General features: G+C 38.3%; 1 protein-coding gene across 10 annotated transcripts in view; it reads right to left on the bottom strand.

The window, feature by feature from the left end:
• The window catches only part of DLG2 (discs large MAGUK scaffold protein 2), a 1,042,746-nt gene that overhangs the window by 631,835 nt on the left and 383,177 nt on the right, over window positions 1–27,734 (bottom strand). Inside the window, exon 1 of one of the 10 annotated variants that reach the window (XM_040583254.1) lies at window positions 9,922–9,998. The exons of the other annotated variants lie outside the window; for them this stretch is intronic. Within the exon in view, the coding sequence (XP_040439188.1) occupies window positions 9,922–9,942 (21 nt within the window). The 5' untranslated portion in view covers window positions 9,943–9,998. Of the gene's footprint in view, window positions 1–9,921; window positions 9,999–27,734 lie in introns of those variants that run through there. 10 annotated transcript variants of the gene reach the window in all.

The raw sequence follows: 27,734 nt of genomic DNA, 5'->3' as shown, positions 1-27,734 counted from the left end.
TTCTTTATACTAATAATTAATTAAAAATTATCAGTAGTTGGTGCTATCTTAGCATGTTTTTATACCTCTTCTTTCCTACTTCACCTATTTTTATTTTTTCCTCTACTTCATTCAGAAACTATCTGGGAGAGGGACTGTCTTTTCATCCTGTGTTCCTATGGCACCACTGCCTTACACTCTGTTTTCTAGTTTCCACAACAGATAGAAAGACAGCAGGGGAAAAAAATCTCTGAAAGGAGTTGATTTTGCACATTTTGTTAGCACCGATTAATGAAAAGCCCCTTAACTGCTGGAAAAATGTATTATTTTTTTTACACGTTCTGGCTGAGATTTTCAAATTTCCAAAAGGATGTATTTACCTGAATTGTAAATGCAGATTATGTCAGAAAAAAATACTTCACTAAAGTTTACTCAAAATTTTCTATTTCACTGCAAAAAATAATACCTGAAAGTTGCACCATCCATAACATCACTATGATATAAAAGGTTTGTAGTGTGCTTTTGCCAACAGGGACTCGGCAAGATCAGGGAAAGAGAAGGCAAAACCAAAGCAAAGTAGCCAAGTATTTCAGAGTTACCAGTAAAAAAAGTAGCTTAGCACTGTAGGAGTGAAAATGAAATAGATGAAAGAAAAAGATGAACTGAACTTCTAAAAGTGACACAGGTGTGGCTAGGAAACAGGTTTTAAATTTGGATGCCTACAATGTTTAGTTCTTAGTCTGTAATTTCACTCTTCAAAATCAATCCCTAATTTATTTCAGTGAAAGTCACAGTATCATAGAGTTATGGAATTAAAATTTGAGCTGGAAGTGATGTGTGCCATGTAGTCCAACTCCTTCTTAAAGTAGAACTAACTTCAAAGTTAAAGGGGGTAGCTTGTGTCCATATTATTTTAGAAATAATTTCAGGCCTTCAGAAACCTTCAAAGGAGCTTTGAAAATTTGGGATCCAGAAGTTCTGTGGAGTTTAAGCTGAAGGACAATTTAAGCTTAGAAATGGGCAATTCTTTTCATAGAATTTCTAAGCAAAATGGAAGAATTTTGGTCATTGGAAATTTAGTTCAATGAGCTGAATTGCATATTTTGAAAGGGATAAAGGCCTTCAGAGATCACTAGAGGAAGAAGTGGCAGAAACCCTTTGAATATAGGACAGAAATGAAGAATGAGCTATATTTTCCTTGCGTCTGTAAGGTTATAAATATGTAACTGTGAGAAGTCAAAACAAAACCTGCAATTTTCAAATACCTATGGCCAAAGTGAGATATAACTGTTCTTAGATAAGTAGAATACATTACAATTATGTGTGTGTGTGTGTTGGGGAAGATTTAAGACAGTTCATTCAATGATAATTAAAACCTGCAGCAGAACTGAAGGCTTACCTAGTAAAGAAGCTATTCATATTCTACTTCTCAACAATATACTCTGCCTTGTAGAAAACAAAACTATAGCAGAAATATAATTTGTTTAATTCTCTGGGATTTCTGTGTTTGAATTAGACAATTGAGTAATGTTTTAATTTTTATTAAACAGAGTTGGAATAAAGAGCATGCTTGGCTCACATTCGGATGCTGAACATGGAAAGGTATCTTAGTTGTCTGTGATGGGATTTAACTGCTTCTTGATGTCTAAAATTTCTACAGGTTTTAGCTACAGATTAAACTTAGCCATTCCTCATTTGTAATGCAATCAGTAACAATGTTTTTTGTAAGCAAGAACAGTAATTTTTTCCCAACAAAATAAAAGTGTTACTTTCTTGTTATTGAGGGTTGGCTGCGGTAGAAGCTGAGGGGCCAGGTGAGTTAATCAGTTTGCTCTTTAAACCTGTTCCTTTTTGTTTCCTAAGATTCTCTAAATTTTCTACTAATACCTATATCTCTTTTCAGTACTTCACTGAATAAAGGGTCTGAATAAAAATGCTTTTAACTAGATGCCAACATCAAGAAAAAAAATTAAACCAAACATTTTCTTTTCAGAGATATAGTCATTTGATGTTATGGAAAGTTCTACATTTCCCTATTTGCACTAAGAAAGAAAAAGGTACAATTTGAATCCAGTTTCCCTGAAACACAACTCTGTACTGTAAAGATATCATTTTATCATGATCACTTTTACCCTGGGAAATACTTTTTCAAATAACATAAAAAAATAATTCCACTTGAAGCTGTAAACTTCTTATGAACAGTTTATATAATCAATCAAAAGGCTTTGTGCTGTCTACAGAAAGAGCATGCATTACTAATAAAATTAAAGACACTGTTTATATAGCTTATATTTCACAATTGTGTTTTGAACTGGTGAAGATTTGCAAGTATGAAGCAAAATCATTTCAATCCCTTAGTTGGAGACTGAATAAATTAAAAAATTAAGTAGGACAGTTTACTGAGGCAGGAAGCTTCAATATAAAGTAAAGGCACATAAGAGTACACTTTGAGATACAATGTACAACTTTTGCAGAAAGACTTTACCATTGCAATAACTGTTTTACCTTAAGCAACAAATTGAATTATGACTAATTTCTGAATTTACACCCAAAGCTAAAAGAACTACATCAGTCGTTCCCGAAGGTCAGGGATATCCCAATTTGAAAAATTTAATAAATAACAACAAATAAAGTATTTAGTTAGGATGTTGTCTCCAGAAGAAATACAAGCACTTACTTATGTTTCTTAAGGAAAATTACATTTAGCTGCAAAATTTTGAAGAGATCTGAAAAGGTAGTGGATTCAGATTATGACTTCAGGCTCCTGAAGTTTTCAGAAGCTGTGTTCCTCAGTTCCTTACTGCTGTGTAATGATGACTCCGTGCAATAATTTAAGATTGTCTAATAACTTTTAAGATTGTCTAATAACTTTCAAGATTATAAAGATTATTGCTTTTTTGATTATTTAGCCTTGGAAGCTCTGGGTCAGACTTTCAGAGTTGGGAAGCACTTGTAGCTCTCATGAATGCAGAGCTGCTTATCCAACCTAAGTTGATTTTATAACTAAATAATCAAAAAATCCCAGATGTTTCCACTAAGCAAGTTATAATGGAGGTAAGTGCAACTTTAGCCCCATCCAGAGTAAATTGCTATTAAAAAATAATTAGATTTAAAAAAATAGTTTATTTATCACGAGCGGAAAAAAACTCAACCTCGCAATGAAGTTAAGAACGGTCTGATATTACAAGTTGACCACATAAGCTCATCTATGAAAGAAAAGGAATGCAGACGGTGTATAATTAAAGCCCACCAGCTCTTAATTTTTACTGCCTAAGAATGAGATTGATTTCCTCTTCCTTAAAAAGGGCTGACTCCGTTACTCTAATGTAAGGCATCTTTCATCTAAGTTACCAATATATATCTCACCGTTTCCGTGAGGCAGATGGTATAGGCACCACAGGATGCACGAACAGACGTCTTCTCCTCTGGGAGGAAATATGGAGTATATTCAGCAGTGCAGTGAGGTTAGGGCTTACTCCAGAAACCAGGGTTAGTGGATGGTCAGGACCACCCACCCATGTGCTCTACAGGAGGCTATGGGAACACAAATATTCAGCACTTTTGGGTTTGTTTCTCAAGAATGCAGGAAGTGCCTTCAGAAACTGCACAGCTACTCAGGTGCCTCCTGGAGCCCTCAAAATTGGGTGCTTGTACAGAAGGGGCTGTGAGACTGAAGTCACTATCATCTCAGAAAGTAGCTGTATCCAAGCTACCAGCCTCAGTGGCAAATCTTTACCTAATGTGATTTAAAATAACTGAACCCCATAGTTTTTAAAGTTTATGTAATGGAAGTGACAACTGACCCAGCACCACAGAATACAATTATAATTAAGAGGAGACTTTTCTGAAAAATGTCTGTAGTGCCTTGGGGAACAATGTAGGTCACAGCATCAATTAAAAGCAGAACAACCTCTTCATTGCCTCTGTAACATTTAACCCCGAACCATTTTGTTGCTGTAAATTAAACAATCCATGCTGCATTACATCACAGGAGTGAAAAAATCAAGAATTAACTAGTTTAAAAACTCATTTCAAGCTCCAGCACTCACTTCACCCCATGTAACATGGGTAAGCGATACAGAATACTGATGTTACCACTATTTGGCTCAGCTTCATTGAGTAAAAGTGCTATCTGTACTTTCAGTTTATATTATCTGGATATTAATATTAGACCTCTGCAGGAAAGTATCTGAGAATTTCTTAACTGAGGATTAAAATCAGCAGTTACCTTTGCTGCTGACTGCATAGGAGATGTAAGATTGCTCAAGATTTTAGGTAACTGGAAGTTTTGGTAACTGGAAGGTCTAGTGAACACTCTTCTGTGCAGGGAAGTGGAATATAGAAATAAATCACTTCAGATAAAATGTGTCTTCAGGGGCCACTACAGACAGTTTACCTAATTACTTTTCTAGGAGTATAAGAGATATCAATGATGATTGTTAATAGAAGCCACCCAACAATTTAAAGACTTTCACTTCGAAAAAATTGCCCACAAATAGCGTCCCTTTCTAATATCAATACATCTCTGTTTCTTAACAACAAAGAGAATTTCCAGTAGCATTTAAGCCAGAAGAAAGGTCTTTGGTAATAAAACCTCTTAAATGTTGTCTACTTTTGTAAGTGTTCAACTAGAAATAGTGGGCAATATCTTGGATTTGTTTAAGTCTTCTGAAGTTTTATCATTTGCTTGAGTGAGAGGGAAATCACATTCTTCTGCTCAGTCTGTGATGTTGGAAGGTCAACTACACAGCGGTGATAAGCTGGAGTGCCTGAGCAATGTCTGACAAAGCCCATAAGAAAAACCACAGTAGAACATCAACTGACGCCACAAGAAAAAGGAAAATAAATGCATAAAGTGCACCTATCCAACTATCCTGCTACTCATGAGTAATTATAAATAACAAAAAGGTACTGTAGGCAAAATTAGACCTCCTAATACCCATGCAGTGTTTTCAGCACAAAAATTCTTCATGGAGAAACGAGTGAGTTCACAATTCTATAGGGATATATAGGCAAGAGCAAAGACTCATTTCTAAAAAATTAGCAGGGGAAAAAGCTCAACAGCTATGTTAGTTAAGAAATATCTCCCTAAGTACACAAAGGAAATGGATCTGCACATCAGAGAAATTCCACTTAATACAACTAGGTTTTGAGACTTGAACTCTGCCTACATTCTCCACTGCATTTTTCACATTACAGTAAGGACCATGGGAGCTCAGTTCCCTTTTCCCAGTTGAAAGGTAATTATGCAAAGCATCTTAACTTCTGATGAGCCCTGTATCCATTGCTATAACACCTCAGTACCAGTGTTAAGGCCTGGAACTCCACTGTTGTAGGCTTTCAGTGAACCCACAACACAAAAACAGAGTGGCCAAGCTTCAGAGAGTTTCCATTCTGAGTTGAGTCTGTTGAGAGACAACAGACATAAACCATTGCTCAACAGTACTCATCAGGATTTGGCCAAGGTCTTAGACGCCTCATTACCTAGCCGTTGATTCTTTTTTAGATGTTAAGACAAACCAGACTTTGCTGGTGAATTGAACAAAAAGCATGAAAATCTTTTGGAAGTCTTCACAATTGAACAATGGGCCCTTCCATCCTTGCCTAACTGGAGAGGTGGGTCACTTTCTCCCAGTGAATGATATAGGGTAAGTAGGATGGGAATAAGAGAAGACAGTTTATTTCAGGTGCAAGTCAAAGCAGGGAACTAGAAAATAAATTTTATAATGGGGTGTAGTGGGGGGAGAAAAAACAAAGCTGATTTTAAATATACTTTCACTCGGGGTTGATCAGCACACCTATAGACTTGCACACTGAAGGGGTCTCTGTTTCTTCTGACCTCTAAATGTCCTAGAATGCTACAGTATGATAATGTCTCATTCACCACTGAGCATACATGTAATGGTTGTACAGTAATTAATTAGTTATATGTAAACCAGATAGAAAATGTCTAAAGACTCTTCAGGCACTATTGTGCTTCTTAAAACACTTCAAAAGAAAGGAAAATGTTATCTCTCTTTTACAGTCAGGAAAACAAAGGCAAAGAAAACGAAGCAAGCTGCTGAAGGTGACTCAAGATAGCAGTTGCAAAGCCAGGAATTCAAACAACATATCTTGTCTAGAATCTCATTTTAAAGACCATCTAAACTTCAACCAGTTATATAAAATGTCACTGAGACGTAGATGGCAGACAGTCATGCAGCACTGAAACGTCACACCCTCCAAACCAAACCTTGCTGTTTTAAGCAAAATTTAGCTACTCCAGATTACAAGCCAATGAAGGAAAATTAATTCAGAAATCAATGATCTTGGAAAGATTCAAACTTCATTCTCCACATGTGTTGGCCATGAGATGGTTGTACTGAGCTTTTTATCTGGTCTATTATAAAGTTTGGGGAAAAAAAAAGACTAAAAAGACATATCTCCAAAAAAAGCACAATACAGTGAACCTAAGTACCTCATAACATGTGACTTTTTTTTTTTTTTTTTTTTTTTTTTCTGGGACGTTAATAACAGAAGTGTGGATGACAAATAATACAGGAGTCACTCATTTTTTGTGGGAAGCCTCTTCATGTAAGGGGACAACAGCAAAATTTCAAAAGGTAGCTGTGTATGGCATGCCTCATAGCTTCTGCATAGAGTCTGATTGATTCATGATTGCATTAAAATGCAAGCTGCAAATCTCAGGCCAAGGAAAATGTAAAATGAGAAAAGCAGCGCTAGCCTCTATTCATCCATGGGAAGAAAGTAAAAAGGAAGTAAATGCTCTCATTAGACCAAATAATACAGCACCACATTTCTTCATTTGAAATACTGGCTGGGGAAGAAGGTGATAAACTGCATTAGTTATATGGGTTGAATCTCCCTCAACCATATCATCTAATCCCACATTCCTGTACTGAAGAAGTTTTTGCTGACGCTGCTGGAGCAAGGCACCTAAAATATTCAGGGTTTAAGGCAGAAAGTATCACTAGATCATTGAGGTTAGCCTAATGTACTGCAGCACTGACAACAATAACTTGTCTTAACCTAAAGTGTGCGTATCTATTTCAGAAAAGCATCTAATCTGGAAAACATAACAAGATTGAGATCTACTACCTCCCTTGATAGCTTGTCCTATATTCTCACTGCTAGGAATGCCTGCCCAGCATTTGTTTGCTTTCACCATGGTAGGTATTCTGCTTTTCTCCACTACTCTGAAGAACCCTTTTATTCCCAGTGTCTCCATAGGAATACACTGTTGTTAAATCATATCTATCTCTGGAAGAATTTTTCTCCACCCTACTCTCTTTCCTGTCTTTCCATACATATTTAATATCTTTTAAAAGTATAGACTCCAAATCTTGGTGTGGTGTTTCCATAACCTTACCGGTTTTACGTACAAACCAAACCACCTCCTTATCCTCAACTTTCAGTCTTTTTTCAACATTCAAAGTTCATAGTAGAAGCCCTGCTGAGTTGTCTGTTCTTTCTTCTGGAACATTCTCAGTGTCATTTATTTCCACTGTAGGGGTCCCCTCTGTGTATGTCTAGCTGGTATTACTTCCTTCTAGCTGTGTAATACCTCTCTTCTAGGTAATAATGATTTTGTTGAAGTGGCCTCTGTTTACCAGGCTAGAATGCGACTGGCTTGTTCTGCCTGACTACTGTGCCCTCTTTTTTCCTACTTTTTCAATCCTTGCATCATCTGCAAATTTTGCACTCCCAGAATTCATGTTTCCTTCCAAATGATTTGTGAAAATAGTGAAATATGTTGTCCACATCCAATTCTAAATCACAGAAGACAATCCCTCAAAATTTCTGTGCAAAGGTCATTTCTCATTGACTCATACTTTGAGATGTCAGTTCTTAAGGAATACCATTTTGATAAAGTATACTGTTATTTATTTATACCAGGTACAATACAGAATTAAATCAAATGTCTTACAAAAGCCCAAACACCACCTAGGACCATTTATGAAGAAAAATCACATTCTGAAATGAAGTTTATCTAACACAATGGCTTTACTTCAAAACTATGCTGACTATCATTAATTTACTCCAACCATTAATTTATTCTTATGCTTGCTTTCTTAGCTAAATCCTCATTAATCTTTCCAATATTGTTTTCCAGGGCTGACGTATAGCTAACCTGCTCTGCAACAATATTTGGAAAAAAAAAAAGGTAAAAACAAAAGCATGGTACTCACACTCCATCTCTCTGGAATTTAAAATATATTCTAACAGATCTCTTCAGCCTCCTTTTTTAAGGCTCTTAGGTGAAAGTTATCAAGCAATAAGCCTTCTGTTTTACTTTTTTATCACTGGCAGATGTTGTTTAACATGCTTTTAAACACTCAGTGCTGTTTGCATAGTAGGGACACTGGATCTTCTACCACCATATGGGCTTGTTAAGGAGCAAACAGCACTTCCCTCCTACTGTGTGCCACTCAGTATTGAAGAGGTATCAGAGTTTTGGTTCATCTTTACATGAATAAATGACACAATTAATTAAACAGTGATTGACGAGCTTCATTTCTTCTTTTAGATGTTACAAAAAAACGCCCAACAACAACAACAAAAAAAACCCAACCAAAAAAACAGCAAAAATCAGTTATGTGCATCCAATATAAACCAAGAAATAAGCTTCTATAAACCTTTCTCAAAATCTTAGGAGGCAGAAATTGAGTGTTTGGATATATACTGTCAGAGTTCTTATCCATTATACTTGCTACTGATTCCTGCTGGGTTGCCACCTTAAGTGCCACATATTTTTGGCCCTTATGTTTAGGAAAATCACCTAGACATGCTAAGCCATTATAAATTGATGTATATCTGGCAGAGAGCTGTGCAAGGGTCACTCAGAATTGTCATCTGCCCTATTTATCCCAGTGTCTTGTTAACTCTGAAATCAAAGGATAGCAACTTGGACATCAACAATATATCTTTAGACTACTTTGACCAGAAATATCCCATTAGTGTGCATTATCCTGATATCGTAAACTGCCTTCTTTTCCTCCTGAGACTTCAAAGGACCCAGCTGGCAAACAACCAAAATATCAAGTTTCTCACACATCTATTATCATAATGGCAGGAGGTCATACGCTGAAAACTGAGAACACAAATGCAACATAAACTAAACTGCATATTTTGATAACAGAAATGTATGGAGGTTAGTATCCTAGTGCAATAGAGTCACCGGCACTTTTGGTTGATTTGGAGTTTCTTTGTACTGCGAGTTTCAATGACAACTCCTCTATTGAAAAAAAATGGATAAACCCCCCACCCCCTCAACAACAACAACAACAAAAAACAACAACCCCCAAGCAACTTCAACAATGCTCTTGTCTGTCAGGTTTTTCAGGTCCATGATAGCAGCACTATTCAACATAAATATACTTAGTCTTCCTGTCCTGTACCCCAGGTTGGTCCTGCCTGTTACACCTCAGAGACTGATTGGATCTCTGCTAGGCCAACAGACAATAAGAAGAAATTTCAAAAAGGTAAATGTGACATTTTCCTGAGCACATGAGCTATGTTATTTGACCATAAAGAACAGTGGAAAGAGACATAAAGACAATGGAAAGAGACAATCATTTTCAGGGCACAATCCACCTCCATCTAAAGGAGACAACCAAAACAGGTTGGAAGAACTGCATCCAGGAAGAGTCTCTCCATTGACTACCATGACAATATCATTGACTTGCATCAGGTGAGGCCAAATTGTTTTCCTCATCAGCCAGATTGTTTTCACTTTGATCAGTACCTAGCTGAGGCTTCTTATATGCCACAGCATCTTGTCAATTATTGAAGCATTTATACAAATATTTTGTTTAACTTGAAATGGGTGCTTTTGAGTCTAGGGCAGCATTGGTGAGAAAAATTGGCAAAACTATGAAGCAGCAATCCAGAAACTATTTCCTTTCCTCACTTATTTCTCACAGCTAAATTCACTACTCTCACCTGTGCATTAGTCCATTCCATTTCAGGAAAAGGTCCCAGCTGAAGGCCTCTACCTGTGGGATTTTCTTCCTCTTGGCCTTTCTGGAAGTACATAGAGACATCTACTCAGGACATGTTCCAAACTCAGATTTCTCATTGTGTTTGCATACGGTGCTTACTTCTGTGGTTTTGCTTCCCAGGTTGCTTTTAGGGGGCCGGGGGCTCATTTTTGCTATATCTGCTTTGGGAAATATCCTGGCATGCCATCTATTCCCCTTCAAGTTGTAAACTGGTGTTAATACATGTTGAATTGGCCAGAGGCTTTCTAACAAAAATGAAATGCCATTATATTATATAATATTCCAAATGTGAGTGCATATTATTGATTATAAATATCTATGGAATAGCTGTTTATTCTTCAAGGGAGAACAAGTAAGTTCTATATATATTATAGAATTAACACTGTACTACTATATTTAATTTTATTTTTAGTATGCAACATCTACCAATCTCAAGTAATTATTAGAAAATCAAGCAAAAAGGCTGTAAGGAATAAATAAATGTTCTCTTGACAGTCCACCCCTTTCTCGCTAAAATTAGAAATAACCCTGTTCCTTCTACATTTTAAAATCCACTCTAATTATCACTGTGAATTTGTGAAGTTTTAACAGTAAGAGACTATACATTTGCTTTTAATGAACATCAGGCTTCATTTTTTGTGAAATGGAAAATCTGCACTGAATTCAGGCTCCCACCTAGGCATGAGTCAACGCCACCATAGAAAACACATGAGTTTTTAACAAATAACAGCAATGCGGAAGAGCCCTGTCAGCAAAAGGGAGACTCATGTTGCAAGGATCACAGGTTTTGTTAATAGCAAAACTACCATGTCTGTAGCTATGCATCCAATATTATTTTTTTTTACAGAATGTTTAATTCCTAAGGTACTAAAAAGCATTTTTACAAAGGCCACATTCATTATGATACATTTGTAATACTGATCCTCACCTTGCAGTAGATCACTTTAAAAACTTTTTGTTTCTAAGGAATACAACTTTTAAAAAAGAGCAAGGAGAAAAAAACCCACATTTTTTCACTCTCACCTGCAAGAGTAAGTCTTTTTTTAACACCACTAGGCTAACAAGTCATTCAGGGAAATCTTGAAACACTGTTGGTGTAAAAAGTGGCAACTAATTGTCAGAAAAAAAAGATGGTATAACACTTTTAAAGCTTTTCAAAAGTATATTCTAAGGAAAAGGGACTTCTAGCTCTGCTTAAAAAGGATTACTGCTGTCATACAACAGTATTCTTAAGAACTGAGGATTATATTGATGCTGTCAAACTTCAGGCATTTAGGTTTTTCAGCTAGGAGAAGAGTCCGTGGAGACATGGGAAACTCCTGAGAATGGCTCAGGGCTTCAGTGCACTGAGACACCCTTTGGAGGTTGCATTCCCACCTCAGTGAACTGGAATGAATTGAGGTCTGAATATTCAATCGAGCTCATACGTAAAGGATTTTTATATGGCAAAATCTAAAGTAACTTATTTTACAGTGTAATGTGTGACTGCGGATTCCCATACATCAAGATGAAGCCTACCAGGAGCCACTGGGAGGCATTTAAAGGACAAGTCCACAAGGGCTGATGTGTTGTTTTGGCCACAGCAATCTTCTGCATATATGTAGTTTAGTTCATGGATTTGGTTCTGGAGACTTTTGAAAAGAAACGTGTGGTTTCATAAACGCAGATGGAAGAAATGCTCCCAGAGCAGTAAGCACTGCTCTACCGGAGGAAAGATCAAATGCAAAAATACAAAGTAAGGAACATCTACGTGGAGATCATTAACTGAGGCGGAGCCAAGAGTGAGTTTTGTTGCAAAATGGCCTTCCTTCAGAATATAAGTGATTGCTGTGTATAAGGACATGGGTTATAATTATTGTGCTGTAATCATTGATGATAAGACACCAGCAGAACGTATCATTTTAGGGGCACAGCATTTTAGATAGATACTGAAAAAGCCAAAGGAAATTTACAGGAGAGGAAAAAGAGTGATGATGGATTCAGAAAGCACAACCTAGGAAAGACTGAAAATGGGATATTACATGGGCATAGTGATCCGTTAGTCTCCACTGAGGACAGAATCCAGAGAAATCATCCTAAATTAGCTGCTCTGAAAAAAGCCTCTAACTGCTAGGGTGCTGAAACATTGAAATACATTCCTTCCAATCCTACATGCTATGAGTCCATAGCTTTCACCCATTAAAAGTTTATTCCCTAGTAATTTCAGCAATTTTAGGTGGAGCAGGATGATTAATAGCCAGCTAATAGCAAAAGGCACATTCCTCTCAGCTACTTATTTTAAAAAAATATAAGTATAAATATATATATATACTCACTTTCAAAGTAAGATTGTACGAATGGCACCAAGTGGATACACAGTGTAGAAATGTAATTCTCATTGTAAAAATAGGGTTTTGAATAAACTACTCAAATGCAGGTAAGGTAGCATTTATAAACAGCATTCTTCATAAGCATCATATTGTACATTGTGGATGTGACAATCTTAAAAGTGAGACTGAGTTTCCAAAACAGAGTGTATTAGATGCGCTGAAGTATCACTTTGTCTCTGGCTGCTACTTCAGAAGGCTATGGGTTTCCTTCAGTCATTTCTGACAGCCACATGCACATCTCGGATCTTGCAGGCCATCTAAAATACACTAGATGTCTATCTTAGACAACTGCCCTCACCCCAAATAATAGTCTTTTTTTTTTTTTTTTTCTCCTTTTAAGGAGATCTTTTATTTGCTAACAGACATTGTCATTGATACTAGTTATTATTGGGTATGGATATATAATTTAAATATGAACTTATGGCATGTATTGTATAGAAAATCTCCTACTCTTTAATTAGAAAAAAAAAATCTGTAAGTTTCAAACTACTTTAAATGTTATGAACTATGACAACAGTTGTGATCCCTTGGGAGAACTCACTTGTAAAATAGCGAGTGTTTTACACAAGACCTAGAGACAAGTTTCAGTTTCTAAGTCAATTTCCACTTTTAGAAGGGCTTAAATACACCTATAGACTGGAAAGCTTTGTTAATCTGTGGAATAAGGTAGGATCAATTTAGTGCCATGGAAAAAAATAGCACATATTAAATACTAAGAAGTCCCTTGGTCCAGGAAAAATTACCTTCACACAAGAACATTATACAGTACCATGCAACGACCACACAAAGAAAAAGGAGGAAAATAAGGTTTTCTGTATAAAAAAAATCTTCATGAGGTGAAGAAGATCTCATGAAAATTACAACTACAAAGCTCCTATTAATCTTTGTAGAGGGCATTGAAGTACTGCTATGCCAAGTAACAGTAACACAACACCAACATAGGGAGAAGAGATGTGTCAAGAAAATTGTGATCGTGTTTTTAAATAAAGCAATGAATAATTGTTACACTTACAGGAACTTCAATATACTGAACAGTATCTGTGATCGCAGTTCTAAATTCAAGTCTGTTCCTTATGCCTGTGATGTAATTACTAGATGAATTCTGTGGAATTTACAAATATGCAATTACTAGTCACTAAAATCGGCATTTAGCTTGAGGTTATACACTTTTGTGGCAAATAATTGCTTTTAAACTAAAAATTTCAATTATGTCAGGCAATGAAGGGAAGGCAAGTTTCAATGAAAAGCTCAAAAATGTATAGGAAGCTACAATTTCCTTTTAAAATTTGAGTCATTCTTCTTACCAACTTACAACAGAATAATAAACAGTTGATAGCACATTGGCAATAAGTCCAAAAATACTTTTAAAACAGGCTTGTGAATGAAATGAAAATTCAGGAGCAGCAGATGGGTTTAACTGCTGTTAAATGTGGAGTGGTTTCCAAGAACATGTTGTATGTAATAATAAATAGCCGGAGACATAAAGTTTCCTGAGTAGTTTAAATCCTGAGCATCCAAGTTAAGTGAGGGCTTTCAAGCTTTGGCTCGCTGCAACATCGCCACATTTTACCCTCATCTACAGCAGCAAAAATGCTTGTTATTGACAATGTATGTCGGCAATGGTTGCAATTAAAGCAGCATTGAACACAGTTTCGCAAGCAGGCAGGTTTAACATGGGCTTTCTGAAACAAGAATAGTTCTTGGCTGTGCTTGCAGGTTAATCACATTCAGCACCAGCAAATTCATTGTCAGCAGTGGATAATTATGCTAGTGTACACAATGCCTCAGTTTGTGCATATGTTTTACATAATAACCATGTTACGAATTGCCTCCCTTTCTAATTCTTGATCTGGATGCGGGAATTGGGATGGCGTGCTGCATCTAGGATTTCTGCAGTCAGGATCTGACCACCTCCATGTCTCATGCCCTATTGGTTTGAAGCAAAAGTAAACTCCTGAAGGCCCAGGAAAACAGGCAGCAACTTCTCTGTTTGTACTTAAAGCAGTTCTGGCTTCATCTCCTAATCCACAAAAAAAATGGCTTTGTCAGGTGGCAGTTATGACCAAGTTAAAGCTTGTGCACTTGTTACCATGTATTGTTATATTTGAGTGACACAAATACTTGTGACATAGAATGAAATTGGAACTTTTAAAGCCACACAGCAATGTGCAGAGGCACAGATAAAGAAGGGTTCAAAAGAATGAGTACGACTGCCAAAGAAAAGAAATTTACATCAGGATTTAAGCCCAGAAAAAATCATTGCTGTTATCTCCTGTTAAGGCAATTGCTTCTGTAAAAACAAGGGGTTTGTAAGGAACTTGGAAAAGAGCATCACTGGGTCCAAAGAAGTCTCTGGAGTTTAGAGCAGACCTACACTTATTAACATATGTATCTGCTTGCATAGACGCATCAAGGATGATTCTGGTTAGTTAGTGTATAATATCAGTGTCAGCTTAATACTACCCTGGACGAGCTGCAGAGAAAGGCAGTAGTAGGGGAACAAATGAAAGAAAAGAAAGGTAGGGAACCGGTGAAAGAACTTTTATCAGAGAAGAGAAGAGATGTCAGACCTTCATGTGGGTTACCAAGTATACGCTGGCTCTGTTGCTGACCTATTCCTTTTCATTGCTACTCAAGAAAATCCTGTTTTCTAAACTATTACCCCATGAAACATTTCTTTTCCCAGTTATTTATCTCCATGAAAACAAATATTGATATAACTATTGCAAAAACACATCTCTAATCCTAGTATTACACTCCACTCATGTAACAGACAAAATTAAATTCAGTCTACAGATGCTCGTGTAGCATTCAGTGACCACTAGGTGACCAGGGGTCTTCTAAGAGATCTTTCTCATCCCTTGTCTAGTACTTACTGTGAGGCTTAGAAACTAGAGATTACTCTTATCATCTGGGAAACTCAGCCATTCACTCAACAGTCCCCAAAGCATGCCTTTCATAAATAGTTAAATGCACCAGCTCTATACACTAACATACTTTTGGTCCAGTAAGTTACCTTAGCAGAGGAGTATAATTATTTTGGAGATTTCCAGAGCTGTTGCTTCTTTCCAATGTATCTCAACTGAAATATCCTTGCTACTGCTGCCAAATGGATGCAAACCTACTCGGTTTGGTTGCTCCCTGCTCAAGTTGTTGCCTGTGCTGGTTAGTTCAACCGGCTGCAAGACTGTAACACCACTACTCCTGGAAATGGCCATATCACCCCCAAAAAGGGGGAGCTGAGTAACAGGCTCAAGCCTGGACCCTCACTGTCTTCACTGTTAGATGTTACTTGAATCCCTGGCTGGTTTGGGTCACTGCAGCTAGGCTCCTTCCAGGCCAAAACTGCTCTAGAAGAGTTAAGTAGGGTGGGCATGAGCCAGACTGTGCAAACATAACTTCTGTTCAGCAGTGTCTAGACAGCCACTTTCTGCTATCAGAGATGCACATTACCATTTCCTGAAGTATGAGTACCCAGGACTGCAAACCGTATCAGCTATTTTGCTACATCTTTTTCTCTTCCCATTTGCAAGTCTCTGACTTGGGGGCGGGGGGGGGGGGGCAGGTCTAGCAATGCAAATATACTCATATACTCGCTTTCAGGTTTCTATTAATCAGAGTTATCAGTGATGACAACTCCACTTCACTGGAGCCATCCTGTAATTTGAAAGTGCTGAATATGGATCACAGTCTGACTGATACTGTGGTAGGGGATTTGAGGGGTTTTTGTACATTATTTTCACCAGCTATTTAGACAGGGAATAAGAGATTACATGATTAAACCTAACCTTTATTGCAAAGTACTTAAACACAGGCTCAGTAAAGCATGGTCTGTTTTCAGATATTTCTCAGCCAGTTGTACCAGCTACAGCAAAAATGGATTTGATATGCATGAGCTCCTCTCACAGGAGCATCTTCTGATAAAGTGAGGCTAGTCATCAAGCACAAATATATAGGTTTGTAGGATTTCACCCCACACACCCCCCACCCCCCTGAAAATTTAAACAAATAAAGGCCTTTTCTTCCCAGGCAGCCATTTTTTAACAATTAACATGAGCCTCTTTTGCGTAAGGTAGGCTCACATATCCTGCCAGACTTCAGATCAGCAATGCTGCTCTTCAGCTGAAGCCAATTCAATACCTTTTGCACCCTCTCTCATGAGCTGCTCACTCTAAATGACCTTCATTTAATATCTTTTTCTGTAACATTTTGGAGATCATCTTTCTAATGCCCAACTCCTATCTGCTCCAGGCGTTCTTCCCAAAATTGGTAACAAGGGTTAAATACACATCCCTGCCAAATGTAGTCATTTTCCAGTGTCTTACCTTGAATCTACTCTGGCAGTCTCTGTGCATGTCTCCTCTGAGACCAGACTGGTTATTAAATTCCAACATTAGGAAACAAATTGTAGCTCGAGACAATTTTTTCTACTAAACCTTTGCCAAACGCATGAGAGACTTTGCCTACAACCAGCAGCTCTTGAACTGGATTATATTCAGTTCATGAATTATACACTTCAACAACAACAAACAAGTTCTTTATCTGTCAAAACCTGGATATTTCCCAAGCAGTTTTGGCAATTGGTCTGTGGTCAATATTAACTTAGATTAATTTCCCAGGAATAGAGGCATATTTGCACCCACAATCTAAAGTCTTCTTCTGTACTACAGCAGACTGTTCAGTCTTTATCACCTGTAATGCCAAAGCTATTTCCAGGCTTCACAGAATGGACTAAGAGGATTGAAAGAAACTTAGTATTTCAGTTATGAATATCATAAATTAAATAAGATTCTCTAATTCTCTCAGCTTCCCAAACTCTATAGTAAAATTAAAACATTAATGTCCCTCTCAAACAAACTACTTGTATTGAGGATATAGGTGTCAACATGGATCAATGTTAGGATCTACCATTACTCCCCAAAAGCAAATATAACATTGAACATAACTTAATTCGGCTCTGACCCAGCAGCCCACTTTCTTCCAGAGAGTATCTGCTCATGGCTTTCTCAACCTTTCCAGGTCCTACTGCCTGTGAGGATATCACTGATATGCTTCCCAGTGAAACACTTTTGTTGTCCACCACAATTCAAACAGCGATATAAGCAAAGAGTATCTTCCAGGGATGGAAAAAGCATAAATGTACTGTTTTTCTAAGGTGTCTGCTGATGCATCAAGCTCATAAAAACACCTGGCATAAATTTTTGCTGGAACAAAATTTTGATGGTTCTTTTCTGTTAGGTTTTTTGGGTTTTGTTTGTTTGTTTGTTTTTCTTACCAAAGCTAATAACTGTGCTTTCTCTGTCAGTCCTTAGGTTAAGGGACATTTTCCCAAATGGAGATCGATTGGTCTCCACCATCTCTTCTGATGCTGCTGGAGAATATAACTGTGCTCATCAGCTGAGATGAGGGTATTCATGCCATTTTAGTACCAGCGAGACCTGTTTGGCCTTCAGTTACCACTGGAGAAATGTACAGGTTTCCTATAGGTGTGGTGACATATCTACCACAGACATACTGGGGGATGTCTCAGATACCCTATGACACTTAAAATGCTGCTAAATGTCTGTGTTTGGGCAGGTTTACTACTCCTGGAGAATATTTTTCCAACCTCCACCCTGCTTCCTTCATTTTTAGGAATGCCACTGAGGAATGCAGCTGAGGAAAAGGAACTCCCATATTTTCTGCTAGTAAAAGAAGTATGTTTTCCTTAGCACCATTACAAGATGAGCGTCTTCCAAGGTGCAGAACATCCATCCCGTTAGTTCAATACCTCTTCAACGTGGGGTCTCCAAAATAAACTCTGCTTTTCAGAGACCTCTCTCCCTGTTTAGCTTTTGCTGGTGTGGCTACGCTTCTTTACTGGCAATAGGTGCAGCGTATAACTCTTTTACTATCAATAGCAAATTTACTATACAGTATTCAAGCCTGTACTTTTCTAACAATGAAAAAAACTGTTTCTGGCAACATAATGGGGTGTGTGCCATGTCCAGCTTCATAAATGTCCCATTTACTTCAAGTTCAGTGGTGTATTTATCTCCTAATGAACTGCTGTTCCTTGCTCCTATGAGGATTCATCAGAGCAAAACATATTGTCGGCTCTTGCCAACTTTTGCAAAGCGATATAATCCATCCTCCTTCTCACATCTTTCCTTTTGTGACACCCAGTGGGTTGGCTTCTGTTAACTAACTGCTTCTGCAACTTTACATGCTTTTTGCTGCAGCCAGAGTTGTCATGCCATACGCTTGGCTCTTTTCTCTTACAGTGTTGAGGTTCTCGGTCAGGATATAATCGTCCACCCATTGAGCAGAGTCTGAACTTTGTCCCTCCTTTTGTTTGTCATATTCTTACATCTTTCCCTTTGGGAATCTTAGTGATGTTCCTGAGTTGTGTTTACCCTCCCAATCACAAGAGCTGTGTTGGGATGTGACTTGGGCACGATCAATCCCTCCTCTGCTATTTTCTGCTACAGGGCAGTTACGCAGGCTTGACGTGCTCTTGGAACAGATTCAGCTGAGTGACTGAGAGAAAATAACCACCGGGTGTATGTAATACAGAATATAGAGACAGCACATGTTCATGGAGCACACCGAGGATTGGCCATGTGGGGTGTGCAGGAGACTATGCTTACGTCTCAATGCACACGTAACCAACACCATCTCTCATCGGCAACTCAACCTCCAAGCAATGCCAAATGGCTTTTTACTCACATTTTCCTCAACCTTTCATGCTTACAGGGTAAAGAGCATTCCTCATCCTCCTTTAGTTCAGTTTTATAGTATTTTTGGCTGAGGCAAGAAAAGCTATTCAAATGTATCAAGGATTTCACTCCAGTGATTATGAGAAAAGAAGCTGCCCTTTGCTGCTATTCACTGCTTGCAAAACTAGACTGGTGTTTCTTTCATGGTCTTCCACCTTCCTGGAGGATTTCTGCCCTGGTGAGGGTGGCTTTGAAGTGTTTCACTCTCCTCCTCTGTGTATTTTCTCTGTTCCTTTTAACTCCTTTTATGAATCATGCTCAGCACTCCCTTATTTCTGACAGCGTTTGCACGAGGTCTCCTTTAGATTATTCCTGGTTTCAGCCAGCTGGGAATAACCAAAGAAATCTGGCATCACCTCCCATGACCCAGAGGCTGTGTCTTACTGACATGAACGCAGAGGCACTCACTGGTGATCTCAGAGAGGACTGATCTAAAAGAGGTCTCTCATGAGGCTTGTCTCAAATATACCCTACTTGATTTAAAAGTTTAATTTCAAGCCTGTCCTTCTAACAAAATACAGCTAATGTTACTACAAACAAAATAAAAGTAATTACGGTGAAAGACATTTGGGGGGTATAACTATGCTGTACATTTGAGTGCCTTCAGGGGCATAAATGTACATTTTAGCTTTTGTGCTATATCCAAATAAAGAAAATATGCCGATTCAGAAATATGTTGGCAGGAAAATTTTATGCTGTTTAATTTTAGCAGGATGCTAAGTTATTAGGCATTGACCTCATGACTCACAGGAAAAAATTGTGTATTTAAAGAACAGAAATAATTGCTTTACCTCAGTAGGTACAACTTTCCTACTTTTAAAGGAGAGTGACTGTTTAAAGACATTTCCAAATTTAATTGTTCTAACATTAAATCTCCCCCATGACAACAGAACATAATTTTTATGAAGTTTCTTTCTTAATATTTCTGAATTCTCTTGATATGAATTTGTAGTGAGTTAATACTTATATCTGCTTTATGTACTCACAGCTCCTCAATACAGTGAACTCTTCTTCTATCTTTACGTTTATATCTCTGGGATTTTAGAAGCCTGCAAATCTTCATATTACTCTGTGAATCTGCTCAGAATATATTTATACATACATTATGCTTATGTCATGTATATATAATGTTATCTCTTTTGACTTTATACAACGGCTCAGCAAGAATATGGTCATATTCAGTAGATGCAGGGATGTGTATTTATTTGTATAGGAAAAATTATACAGCCTCAGTTCTTCCTCTAAAGTATTAATCCTCTTTCTGAGGCACTACGCTGAAGAATTATGTCACTGAAAATAGAGTTACAGGGCAACCACAGGAAAAAAAAAAAGAAACTGTAGTTTGGAAAAGTACTTTACATAATACTTGTAAAGCTCACTACCACGAACATGCCATTCACTGAATTTCATGACAGTAATAAAAATGAATAGTACCCTTTAACGCCTTCACCATTTAGACACATTTCACAAGAGTATAATATGTGGGGAGTTTTTACACAAAACTTTCCCTTATTCACTCTGCCTGCACAAAATAGCTCAAATTTCTTGCAGCTGTCAGTCTCTCCCCACAGCAACACTAAACACCTCCCTCACCCTGATCATCAGTCCCCTTGCTCTACCAAGACCATTATTTATGAGAGTGATGGCTGGTGTGTACATTTTGGACAAACGGAACGTGGGTGAGGGGAGCACAGAGATGAAGAGATTAAGGGAGTGTCTCATGGGAATGCCTCCTGGCAACATTATTCCCTCAGGTGATATGGGAGGACTGGAGACAGTTCTGCTACATCACCAGGCTACTCATCCTCCATAATCCTTGATGGATAGGCAAATGATGCCTAACCCTTTAAAAAAACCAAAACTTTATGGGTGAAATTAACACTACAGGATTAAGTGCTAGAGTCAAAGTGCAACATGTAATCAAATGTTTGATTCTAGTGAGCTCACCAGAAAAAAAAAAAGATGCCAATTTCACCTTAGTAGCTCTTGAGACTCATGACTGCAGGTTGTCTGTCACAATCATAGCTAAATTTGAAAAATGATAAATGAGATTTATGACAAGATATGGATTGTTCAGGCATTATGTTTTAGCATGAATACTTATCAAACTGGACGGAAATTCAGAATCTCCTCTACATTGCAACACTCGACTAGAGAAATAGCAAAAATAAATCACTTCTAAGATGAGATTTCTGGTCTGATTAACATCATCTTGATCAGCAATTCCTTAAATTACTCTGACCATGATCATGAATGATCCTATTTTATACAAACATATACACGCACATCCATTGCACACAGGAGACAGAGCTAAGGTTGCCATGGGAACTTTCAGATTTTTTTGCTCTGGTATAATTAAAATTACACAAGTTCAATGTTTTAATAATTTAGTTTTACCTTGTAATTAACTGTGTTAATGTTTTCTTTAGGTAAGAACTGAGTTATCTGATGGGTACAGCCCAATGCAGTAACTTCATTCAATATTTCCCAAACCTGGTTTTCTAAACAGCGGATATTTTAAACTGAAGTCACTGTGCAGGGATGACTATGGTATAGTATAGAAATAGCTGCGTTCAACCAGCTGCTTCAGTGGCTGATAAATTCGCCTCCATGGCAGTGATGAACCTAGCACAAACTGTGCGACTGGACTGTAGGCTGTGCCAGCTTTTGACATAGGCTGATGCTGAGGGATGGAAAGAAGTAGAACACGCCTGGGACCTGATTCCTCCCCTCCACCAGCAGCCGTTGCCCCACACGCATTCCATCCACCATGGAGAGCACTAGCAGTCCTCAGCCTTGCTCCCCCAGCATTGCCCTCCACTCAATCTTTCTTGGTTCATCTCTTTTCTTCTCCTATGCTCTTTCAGGCCAAGTCCCAACTTTGCCTGAGTGTTCAGAAAACTTGAGTTAGCTCTGAGTGCAGGAATGTGCTCAGGTTCCTCACTCTAAACTTAGGCTCTGGGTTTTCGGAAGAGGTGAACTACAAACCTCATTGATGTCAAGAACTGAAAGCATGCAGCAAATAGTCTTCCCCAACAAGTCTTCCCTCCAGATGAGAGCTTCTGTGTCTTAAAAAAATTGCATGAAAATACCAGAAAAGAATGGTCATTGGAGTCATCTGTCTTTTCAGTAAAGGGAAACTGAACCTTTTGGGCTACCAACCTCTAGAGCAATACATGCTATTAAAAAAAAGCAGCAGCTTTTTCCTCCACTTTTGAACATGTTGCTTCCTCTAAAGACCTGGCCCTTGCAATAGGTTGTACACAAAACAGAGAATACTCACACTGTGCAAGCATTATTGATCAATTGCAGTAACGGTGCCACAACTGACCTCAAGAATATTAGCTTTTTACGGCTAATATCAGCAGTTGATATACAGGTCAGTGCTGCAGACATGGAAAATGTGCTTTCTGAAGAGCCAGCTGGTGTATTTGAGGGGAAAGGAACTGAGAAAAACCAAGTCTTTGGCACTGTAATGAAATGAGACCCTACCATCCAGGTCTTTATTGAGGAAGGAGTTTAGTTAAAAATTCAGTATGTCTCCTCCCTAAAGGAATAGCACTTAATACATGTTAAAATATAATTGTATAATTGGAACTCAAGTGTTTGGGTTATGTAAAAGGTGCTGTAGGCGTATCAGCTTAGACAGAGGTAATTAGATCTTGTATATTAACATTTTTCCCTTAAAGGAATAATCAGCAATATTTTTAGTAGTGGGGATACTTCAGCCCAGAAGCTTGGGGGAAAAAAGGTGTTGTTTGGAACTCCTCAATTAGCCCTGTGTTTGGTTTGTTCCTACCTCTGTCACTGACCAGACTTTAAGACTATTTTGGCAGTAGATTGCCCGCTTAATGCCACCCCAGCTGGGTGCCCACACATGGCGACACTGCTACTGCTTTTGGTACAACCAGTATAAAACTGAATCACCTGCAAGCATCAATCATGGCACTGAAAGTAGGACTAGATAGTAGCATTAAATAATACAATACTTGGCATGTGTATATAGTAACAGGTAATACACTGAAGCCACAAAAGAAGTCTGTGGCAGGGCCAGGAATAGAAGAACTCAGAGCTTTTATCTCTCCTTGAGGCAAGGGTTAACTTTTTATGCAGACAACAGTAGAGCAACATATCACTGCTTAGCTCATTCAGCTTTAAGGATACAATAAAACCAAATATGTTTATTTACTCACAGTAAGTCCAATGGCAATCAATGGCTCTACAGCTTTTGAGTATCTAATTGAAGCCCTTGAAAAATCAAGTGGATATACGGGAGGATAGGTTACTATATCATAGGAGGGAGATAGGGGAATGTCACTGATTTCTTGCATTTTCAAATACATTGCAAAGCTTTCTAGAGAAGAGAACCCGTTTATTTTGAGAACGGTACATGGCATCTCTAGAAAGTGGAACAGCAGAGCACAGATTAAAGATGTCAATTTTAAAATGATTTTTTTAAAAAAAAAAAGTTAAAAGAAGAGATGTACAGCTCCTCAAGCCAGGAAAAAAAACCACATTCAGACAAAGCGCCCATGTACAAGGGCTGCACCAGGTATTTTCTCATTTCATTAGCAATTCATGCTTGTCTTTTCAAATAGAAGAAAAACATCCCACAGAAGAAATCCCATGAGGAAACCCCAGATGTTAAGCTTCTCATTGAGAAGTTTGCAGCAAACTTTGGAATTCAACAAAAATCTCAAGTGAAATCAAGAGAAGGTTAATCCAAGCTAGAAATATTTCCCCAATTATGTCCATCCATGCAATGCCCACTGAAAAAACTCCCTATCTCTGTGCTGCTCATATGAAGCTTTCTAAGGAGTTTGAGAACAGTACAGATAACTTGTTTCTAGGTAAGTCAAAGTCTCTCTTGGTAAGTGAAAAGAAAAAAAAAAACTGCTTTTTGGCTTTGTTTGTAAAGTCTCAAAAGATCAGGACTTGCGGACTGAAAGAGCTGAGTAGCCTAAACAGAGCTGTCTCTCCAATGCTCACCTACACTGACATGAGAGGTCAGAAGAAGCAAGGAACGGTCACCAAGACCCATAAGACAAGCTCTCCTGTCTTCCCTTAGTTTGACCCGCACCACGTACATGACAAAGAGATGGACAGCACTTTTCCAGAGGCATTTTCAGCACGAATATCAAGCAGCAAAATTGAATTTTGCCCTAAGGCTAGTGACTGGAGGTTTTCAATACATTTAATAAATTATTTATATTTTTTTTAAAGGCAGATATTCAGACCAAAAAAACAGAGCAACAGTTCCAGAGCTCCTTAAAAAATTCAGAGCCTTTTTCACTTGTCAGTTTTTCAAGGTGCATTTGTTCTAAAATGTGTTTTCCATTGTGGGATTGTACCTGAAACTGATCTTGCAGACAGTAGCCAAGCACAACAGTGCACTTGGGAGAGGGGAACAGCAGCAAGCCGACGTGTCTCTGAGCAGTCTGCACTTTTCTTAGGGGTCAAGCAGGAGTTCAATGGCAAGCCGCTAAATGGTTGCTTGTACCAACCCTGCGGGCAAGGCCAATAGGTTATCTACAGCCAAAGCAGTGATGGAAACAGCTGTAGTTGGTAGCAAACATAGCCAGAAGGCCACCACCAACTGGAAACTTGTTGCTTCCAACCACAAAGCTCCCAAGTCCTCAGGTGTCTCTGCTCATGTTTATGGTGTTTATGTATGGTCTGGTGATAACACATAGAAAAAAATAAAAACAAAGTACTTTTGGGATCTCACCTGCTAACCTGTATATATGATGGATGCCTACAAGGTCCTTCTTTTCTGGAAGCAGCACTGTAACTTTAAACATCATTACATAGGCATGTGCTGGATGTAGAATTATTTCGCTCACACTGTAGGCTCAAGAACATTATGATGAAGGGCAGAAATTAACCTCACTTTCAAAGCTTCACACACAGAAAATGTAATTTGCAGAGTAACAAGTTCAAAAACTATTCAGCTCTTTCTGGTTTTCAACACCTTCTCCTTTGTCCTGCTACTGTTTCATTATTTTCTTATTCTTTGCAGTACACGCTAGTCTTTTTGGGTGACAAGACACCAGGAAAATGAATTTTGTCGTGCAGCTGTTAAATGAAGATTATCAGAACTTTTATTCACATGCAGAAAATAACAATAGAATAGCTGAGGGCACCACAAAAAAAATATTGCTGTGTTTACTTTAATTGGTCGTTTTTGCATGCCTTGACTTGTACTCAGAAAAGCATCTAATGCATTACTACATTAGTCCTCTTTAGTAAATTTTGTGCCAAAAATTGTTGGCTCTAAGTCCAACTAAAATCCAACAGATACCAGTGGACCACATGTAATGTTGTACTTTATACCTATTTGATGTTTTGTGAACATTTTGTCAAGCTAATCTAACCATGAGAGGAAAAGCAAGAGCAGCCTATCTTCTGGGGACTTCCAGCCTTTAAAAAGGCAGCAATATTTTCAGACCAAATAACTAAATTTATTCAGGTACCAACTCTGATGGAAGTCTGAGAAAATTTTGCACATAAGCATCTCAATACAAAGCCCTAACACTACTTTATGAAGTGAAACTACACCAAATGATAGACATCTTAAGTGCTGTGTCTTGATATCAGACATTTAGGTGGTTTAGCCAAATCTGGAATTCCTAATACAGAGGTATTTCACTACAATATGCTTTATCAGTCTTCTGCATCAGCTTCTCACTGTCTAAGGGAATAAATTATGTAGGAAATTCAAAGCAGAATCTGCTCCTGTTCCCATTCTTGGATTAATTTAATTTTAGTTGCTCTTAATTCAAAGAGGTAAAACCTTCTTAAGAAAGAAATGCTTCAAATACATTGGCAGGATTAGAGGTTTTGACAACGAATCATGTTATTATTTACTGCACTATTCAAAGTCCTGTTTGACTTCTCACTATTGCATAAGAAATTTCAGGGACATGTCAATGTGCATTTTCTATATAAGGCAAATAGACCTCTGTATCACAAACATTTTTGACACTTTCAGATGCAGCTTTACAGCCATAAACAGATATTCCACTTCTCCCACCCACCCACCATCGCATCCAAGGCCTACAGTCACCAATTTTTCAGAATTTAAGAGTGGGAGTATTGCTAATATACCAGGTGAGAGCAGAGTTTTGTGACCTCTGTGGATACGTACATATACCTGAGAGGGTATGGACATGCTTCCCTATTCCTGTCTGCCAGTTACTCTAGAAATGCCCTGGTCACTTCATTCTCCTTCTCAAGCACATCCACTGACCTGGGATCTAACAGTGAATTTTAAGTAAGAGCCAGCAACAGCAAAGAAAGCACGTACGCATATTTGAGAAGTAAAGCAAAGCAAAGTAGGAGATAACACATAGGGCTGAATAAAGGAAGTACTGGAGGAAAAGAAGTACTGCGTGGTCAGATCCTTAGAAGGTGCTTAATTGCCATCAAAAGCCAAGGTACCGAAGTAGCTCAAGGATCAAGACCTTAAAGCCTCACAAACTCTACCTGAACTTTTTCACTGATAGAGAAACTGAGCAACAAAAGGTGAAATCCTAGCCCTGTAGAGCAGCCCTTACCACCCTAGCCCCCAGCAACACCCCCAGTTTTATCCAAAGGAGCTAAACCAGGTCTCTCCATATTTGCCACTGGATCAATGGAGGAACAGGGAGTAACCCTCAGAACATTTAACCTCCTTTCCCTTGTTTGAAACACAAGGGAAAAAATGTTTCCCAAATTTCCTTCTGTTTCAGCTGAAGGAATATTTCACCCGGTATTGCTTAAAAAAAACCCCGTTTCTTCTGCAAAGTGAGTTGTACGGCTGCATGCTAAATCCCCTCTTATTTCTCCTGCCTTCAGTGAGACTTGGATGAGGTGATTTATAGAGGTCCTTTCCAATCAACATTTCTATGATTCTCTGATTACTTTGTACACGTTCTTATAATGTGAGCTGACCCATTCCTATCTAGGCTCTTTTCTTTTACAAATAAACCGAAGACAGCAGAAAAAAAATCATCAGGCTACAAAACAACTAATTCTCATTTAATAACAGGGACTTTATAAACTTGTAGAGCCCTACGTTGTCCCTCCTAGTGAATACAAATAGTCAAGAAATAGCTGGTGTTTGCACACAGAATGTGGATTGGTTTGAGAGCAGCTCTGTTTCTCTGGCTCAGCACACTTAGTATTTTTATTCCAATTATGCGGGCAAGTAGTAGTTGCTAATGCTCTGTGCAGAGGTGCTGCAATCCAGCAGCAGTAAGAGCTTTATACATCAGATCTGTACAGATTAGCGACTGTAGAGTGCAAATTAAATCTCTTTTTCAGGAAGCCAGCTCCAGCACAAGATGCAATAGCCTGAGGTTTAACTCCCAGCTCCGCGAGGGAGTTGAAGCTCCCCTGTTCCTACGGCTGTACCTGAGCTGAGGAAGCAAGCATGAAGTTCAGCAGCCCTACAGCAGTAATACCTTCCAAACAAGAGGTCCTTCTTCATAACCAGACCTTGCAACCCTATGAACATCTGTCTCACAGATGTTGCGCTTTCCTCTGTTTCTACTAGCTTCTGTCATCTTTACAGGCTGTGGATTTCAGCTGGAAAAGGCATTGGAAAGACACGTGCTAAATGGGGGAAAATTAAAGAGCTACATGCC

The sequence above is a fragment of the Falco naumanni genome, chromosome 2, assembly GCF_017639655.2.
Source record: "Falco naumanni isolate bFalNau1 chromosome 2, bFalNau1.pat, whole genome shotgun sequence".
NCBI classification, from domain to species: Eukaryota; Metazoa; Chordata; class Aves; order Falconiformes; family Falconidae; genus Falco; species Falco naumanni.
The sequence above is the reverse complement of the archived record's forward strand: the minus strand, read 5'-3'. Positions and strand labels throughout refer to the sequence as shown.